Source organism: Toxorhynchites rutilus, chromosome 3 (genome assembly GCF_029784135.1).
Source record: "Toxorhynchites rutilus septentrionalis strain SRP chromosome 3, ASM2978413v1, whole genome shotgun sequence".
Taxonomy (NCBI): Eukaryota; Metazoa; Arthropoda; class Insecta; order Diptera; family Culicidae; genus Toxorhynchites; species Toxorhynchites rutilus.
The window spans coordinates 186,525,988-186,538,700 of NC_073746.1; the positions used below are offsets into that span (position 1 = coordinate 186,525,988).

Below are 12,713 nucleotides of genomic sequence, written 5' to 3' on the forward strand. Positions count from 1 at the left end.
GCTTTGATTAGAAGTCGACTATTGCTTCGGCATTGCCTTACCTTGTATGTCTGCAGATTATCAATCACGCAAATCAGTATTGCTTCCCTTCCCAGGGCAACTGTCAAATTTTGGATTGGTTCCCCAAACTTTGGCAAATCTAGAATTCGAGAGAAGAAAGGAGAAATATGTGGCCCAATTATTACAATTTATTTGTGAAACGCTTTAATTCGACATTCGCCTGACTGCGAAGCAACAATAAAACCGTTTGTTAATTGTAACCGACAAACATATGTTTGAGAGGCTGAAATGTTACAAGAATCGATTCATTTGAATAAGAGTGCCCCCGGAATAAATATTATAGATTCTAGTATTGATATTCATATAGAATAAATTGCTTTCACCCTTTTTTTTATCGGGATGTAGTTTATTAACTGTTTAATACCAAATTGAAAACACGAATATTTCAGCGGCAAATTGAAAAGTTCTGCTTCTTTCAACTTCCGGCGGAATAAGTAATCTGAACATCACCAAAGGAATGCTAAATAGAGCGTCTAAGTGCATTCATCTTTGCTCCTTCCGGATGGCGTTTTCAGAAGAGTAGCGATAGCAGCGGAGCTCTCGCCGAAAAGGTATCCGTATGTGAACTTTTTCAACGGTGGAAAGCGTGCGAAATAAGTGCCAAGTCGAGGGCACACGAAGGGATACCCTCGACAGAGCAGTGTCAGAACGAAATCCGGAGCAATTAAGTTTTTAACCTAGATTTTCGTAAACTAAGCACGTAATCTGTTGAAAGTTATGCAAATTAACGTTATAGAGAAAGTTTTGTTCCATCGTCGGATAGTAATTTCACCGGGGTAGATTTGGTTGGCTCATTCCGTATCGAATAATGCGGGAAACGGATGGAAAACTTCATCCCTGGAGCTTTTACATGAAAAAGATCGGTTGAGTTCCTTTATTCGTGAGAGGGGGCAGAGAATGGTTTGAGCATTTGATTTTTTCGCTCTTGTACTTGTTCTTTATTTTTCCTATAAAGCCAGGAAAAGTTATAACGAGGTATTGTAGATAAAAATCAGCTAACGTTTGTAGCTTTTTTTCTCATGTAATACTGATTGAACGAAGATTGATTTTGTACCAGCAAGGGTTTAGATGAAATGTGTAGGAATTTGACGAAATGAAGTGGAACAAGTTTAATTACATTTTACGGAATCGTTGTTGAGGGCTCACGTATTCATCAACGAGTTCAATCTTGTTCAGAGTATACTTCTGATGAAACTTTCGTTGTAAGTACATTTATTGGAGCTTTGCTCCATTGAGATCACTTTATCACTTTTTTATCAAGCAATGTTTTCATATCATTTTGAGTCGTACTGAGTGTAAGTTTTCGTAATTTCGTAATTTCTCTGTCTGTATGACTAATATCGAAGACAAGTATAAATAAATAATAAAAAACGAGTTGTAAGGAATTAATAAGGCACCAGACAAACATATACACATATACAGTTTTTTAATTACAACAATAAATTTTTAATAATTCAAAAATCATTATAAAGTATTATTTTCATTCAAGCGTGAAAAGCTTATGTCCTATCTGAAGTTTTAGTCGCAGTTCCGGGAGTGCCTACAGATTTTTACGCAGGACTAAAAATCAAAAATGCAGCACATGTGTTTTGATTTGTCGATTGGACTGCCTTAAATGTCCTTTCTCAAAATGTGCTTCTAAGAATGTTTTCAGTTTTGTTTTTCTTTGATGTTCCAACTTTGATTAATTTAGCTTCGCTTCTATGATCACACACAGAAAAGCGAAATCATGCACACTTCATTCATTTCTTGACTGTTGCCATTAATTTTCGGAAAAAGATCCAGGATTTTTCAAAGAACCTTGGTACGGCTCAGCCATTTAACTTCGGGCATAATAGTAATTCTCCGATATATGATTAACAATCCTCTTTTAATGTTTTGAATGTGCGTCTCTGCAAAGTGCTAACTACTTCTAACTGCTAACTATCTATTTTAACAATTTTGAGTGCCAATTTCAATATTTTTGCGTACAGTGTCTGCTTGTGGATACAATGGTAATTGATAGAATTTTATAAATCCATTATTACTTCTTTCATTAAAGCAATTATTTCAGACTCATTGTTGACATTTTCAAACAATAATTCTACTTCTGGTATAGAGCTTGTACTGACGTGCTGAAGCAGAGCAGAAGAGAAATATCAAACAGGACGTACCGCGTCAGTTTTTCATACCGTTATGTAGAAGGTGTTTGTGTATGATTGAGTCAAACGTAAGCATTTTTGATTTATGTTTGGTCAGGGGTATCATTAATGGGAGCGGAACAAATATAGAATCCTCTGTGGCTGCAGTAGGTGTCTTAATAAATTATAGAGGCTTTAAACTTTTTCAGTTCATTCGCCAATTGGAGAAAAGCAATTTGGAAAACTAAACTAAACTCTCGACCATGTGGAAGACCATTTGGGAAGCCGGATACGAAGAAACCTATATTCCAGCTGAGAAAGCTGTGTTCTTCAGTTGAAAACTGAAGGTCAAAATTGGAAAAAAATTTTTTGATTATTTCTTTGAGCAATGGCGATTTCGTGAGTTACATTTACAACTCCAACTGTAATTTTGTAAGAGGTACTAAGAAACTACTAATGCTGAGTTTTGATAATCTGTTCAAATTCGCTTTTTATTTCTATGCGAATCATTCGAAATGTCGCTCTAGAGAGCCAGCAATCAGTACATATCAATGCTGAATTACAATTTGACAATCCGCCTCAACTGGCATTTTATTGAGTTGAGAACTGCTCACGCTGAATTCACAGGCCCTTGTTAGTGCCATCAAATATATGTATTTTTCATTCTTTAATTTCCATAATGTTCTAGCCGGTGATAATTTCGTAGTCCTATGTTAACAATGCGGCCTTGTGTAGACATCATCCTTCTATTTTTTTCTTTGAATTCAGTTTTTAATGGATTTTTCAAATATCAGTGAGGCATTGTTTTGCAGTTGGGTTTCATCGCACTGTTTATTACAGATAAAGAGTTATTCGTGCCATGTATCAAAATGGATGTGTAGTTTTCATTACCATTTCATTATGGACGAACAACGATTACAAAAATACTCCCTCTCCCTCTCCCTCTCCCTCTCTCTCCCTCTCTCTCTCTCACTCGTAAGGTTGACGTCAAGATGGCACCTCTTGCTAAAAAGTACTTAACTATCACCAATCATCTTCTTTCAATGGATACGTTTCAAAATTTGAAAACAATCGGTCGATTGGTTCGTGAGTTACAGCATTGAGAGTGAAGCAACTTTTGTTATTGTGAACAAAAGGCAAAATCACAAATCAATGAAAAACAATGGCAAAATTGCATGGATTGGACTTCGAATTGCTTCCGCATCCACCGTACTCTCCAGATCTGTCCCCCAGCGACTATTTTCTGTTCGCAGACCTGAAGAGAACGCTCGCTGGCAAGAAATTTAAGACCGATGATGGGGTGATTACCGAAACTGTGGCCTACTTTGGAAAAATCTAAATAGTACTATTATAATGGTATCAAAAAGTTGCAAGATCGCTATAATCGCTGTATCGCCCTCGAAGGCAATTATGTAGAATAACAAAATTGAATTTTGCATAAAAAAAATATTTTTTACTGTGTTGCCTTATAAACTGTTCATCTGAACTGTTATTCCAAATTATTTTAAATTTGTCTTTGGTTGAACAAAAACACAGCCACAAGCAATACAAGAGCTGCCAATGCATCCCGAAAAATGTACTGTTTGGTGTGGTTTGTGGTCCGGAAGAATCCTTGACCCGTATTTCTTGAAAGATGAAGATGAGATCAACGTTACTATAAATGGTGATTATTATCGTGCAATGCAACAATGTGGGATACAAACCGTGTTAACGGTGGGATACCAACCGATATCGTCGAATTCTAGATATGTTCAATTCTAATCTCACTTTTGGGATGTGAGGGTTTTTGGGTATGAGAAATATTTCTATGATGGTATGGCACCCCTCCAAACATGATAATTGAAAATTTTCGGAAAACTCTGAAGAAAAAAGGGAAAATTCGGAAAATTAAATTCCCATATGTTCTACAATTTTTATTTTTCAATTCATCAACGGGCAGTAAGGGCCCCAATGATGTGCTTAAGGATATATAAAATTCTAAATCTACATTTAAATCTAAACATGAATCAAATGACATCGTATTACAATTAATTACATCAAATTACAGTCATCTTACTATAAATAAAATCGCTAAAAAATAAAGCGCGGTCGTCGTGAACAGTCGTAAACGGTCGTAAATGTTCGTGTTCTTGACGTAAACACAAACATAGTGAGAGAGTGAGCAGTGAGCAGCTGCGATGCGTTTTGTGTGTGAGAGAGTGTGTGCGTCTGCGTGTGTTCGTTTGTGTGTACATTTGCGTGTATGTGTTTGTGTGTGCGTGTGTGTGTTTGCGTGTACGTGGGCGTGTGCGTTTGCGGGAGTTAGTTGGTTGGTTGATGTAATCAAAAACAGTGTGAGAGAGTGAGCAGTCAGCCGCTGCGATGCGTTTTTTTGTGTGTGAGACTGTGCGCGTCTGCGTGTGTACATGTGTTCATTTGTGCGTGCATGTGCGTGTATGTGTTTTGTGCGCGTTATGTTGGAGGGCACTACCTAATCGGCGCTCCGTTGGGAAGCGAAATCCTGCGAGGGTGGCTGTGACGGGGCGCGTGTCAAGTTGGAGGGCGCTTCCTAATCGGTGCACGTCTCGACAGGTAAACGGATGCTGTCACGAAGAACAAAAAAATGCCTGCCTGTCAACGCCTTATCGTGGCCTGGATGGAGGAACACTGCGAACATTTCGAAGGAGCGAGCATCATGGAGGAAGCCATCGACAAACTGGAGCATACCCCACGAGAGTAGCTGTGACGGAGTGCGCGTCATGTTGGAGGGCACTACCTAATCGGCGCTCCGTTGGGAAGAGAAATCCTGCGAGGGTGACTGTGACGGGGCGCGCGTTAAGTTGGAGGGCGCTTCCTAATCGGTGCACGTCTCGACGGGTAAATGGATGCCTGCAAAATGGTCATAAGCGCAGTGGAGAGCAACGAATGGTGAATTAGAATATAGAGAAAAAGGGAAGGATCAACGCTAGCTTGCGTTGAAAACTCGTGAAGTGCATGAGCACAGCCGCCCCCTGAAGTAGTCGCCTAGATGTGGTCCCGGGGGGAATGAGGCTACGAGTAGAGGGCTTGGTTTTTGTGGGTGCGATCCCCACTCGACGTCTGGGTTATCCCTTCCCAGATAAGGCTGGAAGAGCGTTCCTCACCTCTATAAAAAAAAAAAAAGAGTAAAGAGATTAGAGAAAGTAGAGAGTAGAAAGAGTAGAGAGTAGAGAGTAGTGAGAGTGGAGAGAGAGTGGAAAGTTTAAAATAAAGAGCAGAGAGTGGAGAGAAGAGAGAACAAAGTACAGAGTAGATAGTAGTAAATGAAGAGTAGAGAGTTGACATTCAAAGTCAAAATTGGAAGAGCAACAATTGATCGCAGAGAAAGAGTAAATGTTCGAGACATAGAGATATTTGGACTAAAAAAGAAACATTGAATAAAAGAAAACAAAATAAGTTGCGAGAGTCTGTTTGAGTGCAACAGCAAAGCTATTCCAATGACTTTGCGGTAAACTTATTAAAACATAGAATTGGGCCGCTAGTCACATATTAAAGATACACTTAAAAACAATAATCACGGGACTGTTTGTTCTGTAAAAAAAGAGCTAAATCTCCGACGAAGAAGCGTTCGGGATAAATGGTAATCGAACAGCATGGCTACCCTGTTGAAGAGTCTTTGTAGACCATTTAATCCACCGAACATGCCGTAGTTTGTACGTAGGGCGGGCAATCGTAACATCAAGTTATTTCGAAGAGCCCGAGGTCGAACGTTGAAATTATTTTTTTCCAGAAGACCGGGACAATCGATGCGTTCTTGTAAGGTATCAGCTATCATCAAAGCCCTGGCTGTGTCTCGACGAACCGACAAAGTTTCCAAGCTGATCAGCTGACATCGGCTCTGGTAACTCGGTAATCGGAGGGGGTCAGTCCACGGCAATCTACGCAGAACATATATTATAAATCTTCGTTGAACTGATTCGATCCTTTCGACACCGTTGTTGTAGTGTGGAGTCCAAACAGCTGCACCATACTCTAAGATGGAGCGATCCTGAAGATGAACCCCAGAGTTCTGGATGCTTTATTCACCATGTATGTGATGTGCGGTTTGAAAGAGAGTTGCACGTCTAAAATGACACCCAGGTCCTTGACTTCACTGACACGCTCAATTTCCGTGCCGAACAGGACATAGTTGTGCAATATGGTCTGTCTCGTGCGCGAAAACGAGATGACAGAACATTTAGCGGGGTTAACCTCCATTCGGTTAAGAATACACCAATCGGCGAAAGCATCCATCTGTCGTTGAAAGAAGCGACAATCTTCAATCGAGCTGACCTGAAGGTAAATTTTTAAATCGTCAGCATATGATAGCCGTGGACCTTCAATTACCAGATTTACGTCATTAAAGTATATCAGAAATATGAAGGGGCCCAGATGGCTACCTTGTGGTATACCAGACGTAGCAGCGAAAAAAGGGGATTGGCAATCACCTATAACGACGGCTAGTCGACGGCCAGTGAGGTATGATTGAAACCATTGTAGAAGGTTGCCGTTAATCCCAAGCCTGTCCAGTTTGGCGACAGCTATACAGTGGTTTAATCTATCGAAGGCTGCAGTCACATCAGTATAAATAGCGTCCGTTTGGGCATGCTTCAACATGCTGTCGGTGATGTAAGAAGTGAGGCACAGTAAATTTGTGGTGGTGGAGCGGCCCGTCGTGAATCCGTGTTGGTCAGTACTTATGTACGGTTTGCTGAGAGCGTCTAGCGGTTCCAAAATAACGAGCTCAAATAGTTTTGCCAAAGCGCAAAGCGAAGGGATGCCGCGATAATTGTTAATATCTCGTCTATTTCCCTTTTTATGGACTGGGAACATATGTGACAGTTTCCAACAGGTCGGAAAAACACCGGTGGCTACAGAGAGTTGAAATATGTGGAGCAGCGGGATCAATAGGTCATTCATGTGCGTTTTGAGAAAAGCTGAAGGAATACCGTCGGGTCCCGGGTTGAACGACGTTTTGAGCTTTGAGAATGACCTTGAAATCATCTCCGTATTGATGTCGAACCTACTCAGAGTTTGGTTAGAACGGGGGAGGTAGCTAGCAGCATGCCTGATATAGTCGTCGGTTAATGTTTCATCGGTGAAAACACTGGCGAATTTTTCTGAAAATAAATAGGTTGCAGATATCCTGCTGAGTAGAGGCCGTATTTCCGTTGAACGTCATAGACGAAGGCAGGCCAGCTTCATGGCGCTGCTCGTTGACAAAATTCCAAAATTGTTTTGGGCGGGATTTGAGTTTCCTCTGTATTCTACGCTGATAATTCAGGAAAGATTGTTTCGCGACACGTTTGTATTCGTAATTGATTCTCGCATACTGGCATTGAAGAGTTTGTGTGCGGTATCTGGTGAACTTTCTTCATGCGGCCCTCTTTATGGATTTCATTCGTTGAAGTTCTCGTGTTTGCCATGGTTTTCGGGACGTATGGAGGCACTTCTTCTTTGGCACATGTCTATCGATGACATATGCCAGGACGTTGGAGAATGTTACAGCTGCAGACTCGACGTTAGCGGTATCTAATATGTCGCCCCAATTGAAGCTAGAGAACAACTGGCTGATACTACGATGGTCAGCATTACGGAAGTCGTTAGAAACGACTACAGGTGAAATATTGATATCCTGTAACAGTTTTGTGCCAACGGCAACCAGCAAGGGTGGGTGGTGAGGTGTAAGTTTCACGAGAGGAGCGGGAGCCTCGCATAAGAATGGGGCTGTATCCTGCGCACTCACAAAGCAAAGATCCAGGCTACGGCTACAATTACATAGTGACATGTGCTGTTAGTCCATTTGATGTTTGCGCTAGCGAAATTGATCTTTGTTCGAAACTGGAAATGGATTTTAATGTGATGAAACGTACTGCTATATCTTCTTCTATCTATACCAAAAAAAGAATCGCCGAATGTCAAAAACAAATTTTGGGAGGGACGAAGTTTGCCGGGTCAGCTAGTCATTGATAAAAAGTTAAAATAAAAGTGGTTCCAGAACGAAACCCTGAGGAACACCGAAGGGAATTGGCTTGAGGGAAGACAGTTTTTCATTGTAGAACACTGTTTGAGTTCTATCACAAAGATTCAAGTTAATCAAGCATGTGGCAGACCGAGAGAAACTAAATTTTTTTAAAAGTTTAGCGTGGAAAACACGATCGAATGCTTTGGGAAAATCAATCAACAGTAACATTGCCCTTTTCGTCAATAACACGAATAGTGTCATCATGTACTTTTAATAAGACCGTTTCTGTACTATGCCCTTTCCGGAACCCAGATTGAACACCACTTGATAAGCTCATATCGGCAATGAAATCAGACATTTGAGATTTAATGAGCTTTTCGAATGCTTTCGATGAAGCATTCAGAATGCAGAATGGTCTAAGATTAGAAACATCGGAGCAATTAGTAGACTATTTTATATTAGGCTGTCAAAAAAGTCCTGCGGTATTTCCGCGAGGTGTCGTTGTAAGCGCGTAGTTCTAGTTGGCAAAGGCAAAAATGCATCTCAAGCTGCCAATAAAATTTGTGCAGTTTATGGACCCGATACAGTTTCCATTTCCACCGCACAACGATGGTTTCAACGTTTTCGTTCTGGTGTAGAGGTCGTCGAAGATGCGCCACGCTCCGGAAGACCTGTCGTCGAAAATTGCGACAAAATCGCTGAATAAGCCGAGAAAGACCGGCATAGTAGCAGCCGTAGCATCGGCCAAGAGCTGGGGATAAGTCATCAAACCGTTATTAACCATTTGAAGAAGCTTGGATTCACAAATAAGCTCGATGTATGGGTGCCACACACGTTGACGCAAAAAAACATCTTTGACCGTATCGACGCATGTGAATCGCTGCTGAATCGCAACAAAATCTGAAGCGGATGGTGACTGGCGATGAAAAGTGGGTCACTTACGACAACGTGAAGCGCAAACGGTCGTGGTCGAAGCCCGCTGAAGCGGCTCAGACGGTGGCCAAGCCCTCTTTAACGGCCAGGAAGGTTCTGCTGTGTGTTTGGTGGGATTGTCAAGGAATAATCTATTATGAGCTACTTCCCTATGGCCAAACGCTCAATTCGGACCTGTACTGCCAACAACTGGACCGCTTGAAGGTAGCACTCATGAAGAAGAGGCCATCTTTGATAAACAGAGGCCTCATTGTCTTCCATCAGGACAACGCCAGGCCACACACTTCTTTGGTGACGTGCCAGAAGCTCCGGGAGCTCGGATGGGAGGTTCTTTTGCATCCGCCGTATAGTCCGGACCTTGCACCAAGTGACTACCACCTGTTTTTGTCCATGGCGAACGAGCTAGGTAGTCAGAAGTTAGCCACAAAAGAGGCCTGTGACAATTGGCTATCCGAGTTTTTTGCCAATAAAGAAGCGAGCTTCTAAAACAGGGGTATTATGAAGTTGGTATCTCGTTGGGAACAAGTCATCGAACAAAACGGCGCATATTTGACTTAAAACAGATGATTGTAACTAATTTTATGAACAAATGAAAATTTAAAAAAATACCGCAGGACTTTTTTGACAGCCTAATATAATTTCCATGCTTGGGAGAAAAAAGATGTTGAAACTATGGAATTAAATAGGTGATTGATCAACGAAAGTGCATATGACAAGATCATTTTATGAACTTCATTGGTATGCCATCCAATCCCGTTGCGTTAGAATAAATAGAAAAAATCGCATTTATAATTTCATAATCTTGTACTTTTCTTGAAAAAAACTATCAGTATTTTCGGGTGAATAAGTAGGGGTTTCATCATAACCCATCGTAAAATTAGAAGAAAAATAGTCACATATGGTATCAGCATTTTCATTGATGCTGGTAATCCTGGATCCTTAGAAGAAACACCCATTTTTTATATTTTTCCACAAATAGTTCTGTTAGTTCTGTTTTCCTATTTTAATCTTTGAGACAACTCTGTTCCTTAGTCTCTTGTAATGTACTCCATCGAACAGAGACTTACTCTTTTTCCAAGTTCTCTATGCAATGTCCCTATCCACGATCGCCTTTTCAATTTCAAAATAAAACCATGGGTTGAATTTATTACGCTTATATAGGCTTCACCGGAACACAAAAATCATTTTTCTTATGTTGTATATTACACAGTAGTCATTTAGGCGTAAGAGTATTTCTATCTCATCGATACACATTTTTATCTATTACAACACATTAGTCGTTTAGGCGTTAGAGTATTCCTATTCTATCGATTCACAACACACATCGCATTAGTGTTGAAATCGCCCATTATAAAAGAAGATTTATACTTCAATTTATATGCGTCAAAATGTAGAAATACTGCATCGGAACAATCCGCATTTGGAGGGTTATTGTAAACTCCAAGAAAAAAACGATCACTACCACTTAGAATTTATAGAAGCCAAAATTCAATCATGTATCGATGTCCATCTAATGTAACATTATTAGTTTTGCTAAACACTTTACAAATTAAACCTTTTTTTAAATAACTACACAGATTCCACCAACATACCTATTACGGTCATTTCTAATTAGAACCATCAATAGCAATCATAGAATCATGGATAGTGCTATTGAGCCATGTTTCAGTCATGCATATTATATCGAGCTTACTATTAAGAAGAAATTTTTAATTTTTAAACGTAATGTATAGCATATCAAAGAAATCTTTGGGAATTTCCGATACGATTAGTATGCAAATCATCAAAATCCGTTTGTGGCATTGTTCGGCATAAGCTTCGAGTAACCGGTCATGTGCTGTGAGCGTCTCCGTTAAAGCATTGTTTTCGGTTACCGTTGGCTGTTATTTTTTTTTATCGCCCGGGTGTGCATTTTTCGCGCGTTTTCTAACTGTTCGAGATATCGTAAAACGCAGTGTGAACTCGGAATTAGTGAGAAAAGCAGAATCATCAAAGCCTGGCAAGGCCAGCCGGCTTTCAGTTTTCGCCGATTTGTCGCCATCGCAATCGAAGTCGGACATCGGTGCTCAGTTGCACGCACACAATACCAGCGCGATTCGCTGCTCACTTACAGCAGTGTGAAGGAGAGCATCACTTCTTAGTGGTGTGTGATAGTGCCGAGCGCTCAAGCGCTCCGATTGAGAAGCAAGCAGCGGTTGCCAGTTCATCAGCACTGGGTGCATTGTGGTGAATAGAAATAAATAAGATATAAGATTTTTTTTTATTTTATTTTATTTTATTTTTTTTAATTATTATTATTATTAAAACAAATTATTAGATTATAAGTACCAATTACAGAATGGCAGAAGGAGGGGGAGGATCTCCAGATATGGAGATCTCTGATGATGACTCCCCTCTGGTTGAAAAAACAAATAAAGGAACAGCGAAGACACTTAAACGCGTTCTTACATCAGAGGATGTTTCGTCCGGGGACGAGTCTGCTAACTCTAGCAAGCCCCCCTCTAAAAAACCTGCAAATATCTCCTCTCCAACCCCCCTCGCTCCTACCCCAGCTCAGATTTCGCCTCCCCATCCTGTTGTCCCCGATCCCCTTCAATCCTCGTCATCTCCTTCTCCTCCTGTTGTCTTCTCTCCACGTGTCAAGGTCTATCCTGAAGATGCACCTGGAACGGGTCCGTGGGTTGTTTTCTTCAGGCCTAAGCCAAACGGAAAAGCACTTAATGTTATTCAGATCATGAAAGATCTGGCAAGATACTCCTCCGTGACAGAAATTACGAAGGTTAGACCGACCAAACTGCGTGTTGTCGTGGCTGATCGGAGAGACGCAAACGGTATTGTCGTCGACCAGAGGTTTACCCTGGAATATCGTGTCTACGTGCCTTCCCATGACGTAGAAATCTCGGGGGTGATAACCGAAACGGGTCTGACGTGCAAATCAATTATGGAAGGAGATGGCAGATTTAAAAAGCTGCCTTTGATTAAGGTTAAAATCTTAGAATGCCGACAACTCGGCAAAGTCTCCCAGGAAGGGAAAGAATTGAAATTTACGCCGTCCGACTCGTTTAGAGTCACTTTTGCTGGCTCCGCCCTCCCTAACTACGTTATGGTGGACAAATTGAGGCTACCGCTGCGACTCTTCATGCCAAAGCCCATGACTTGCCTGAAATGCAAGTCAGTTGGTCACACAGCAGCTTACTGCGCCAACAAGGAGCGCTGTGCCACTTGCGGAGAGCAACATGTGGACAAATCCTGCAGTGCGATTGAGCAAAAGTGTCCATATTGCGGAGGAACTCCGCACGTGCACTCGGCTTGTGAAACTTACAAGAGTCGCTGGGAGAAGTAGAAGCGCTCTTTAAAGGAACGCTCGAAGCGCACTTTTGCGGAAATTTTGAAGGGCGCTTCTCCATTGGCCCAACAGCAACAACCTTTAACCGCAAACAATGTCATCGCTTCGCTGCCAGTTGACGAAATGGAAGCGGATACAGCTAACGAGGGCACACCGTACATCTTCCAAGGGAATCCCCGGCGCAAAAATGTGACCACTCCCAAAGTTCAAGGACAAGCCCCTCCGGTTATACCCTCTGTTAGCATGCCTAAAAAATCGAGTGCAGCGGACAAGCAAAATCAGGTTCCTCCTG

General features: G+C 41.3%; 1 protein-coding gene across 1 annotated transcript in view; it reads right to left on the bottom strand.

The window, feature by feature from the left end:
* The window catches only part of LOC129776292 (lachesin-like), a 93,206-nt gene that overhangs the window by 19,084 nt on the left and 61,409 nt on the right, over positions 1-12,713 (bottom strand). Inside the window, exon 3 of the mRNA XM_055781839.1 lies at positions 42-139. Coding sequence (XP_055637814.1) covers positions 42-139 — 98 coding nt within the window. The remainder of the gene's footprint in view (positions 1-41; positions 140-12,713) is intronic.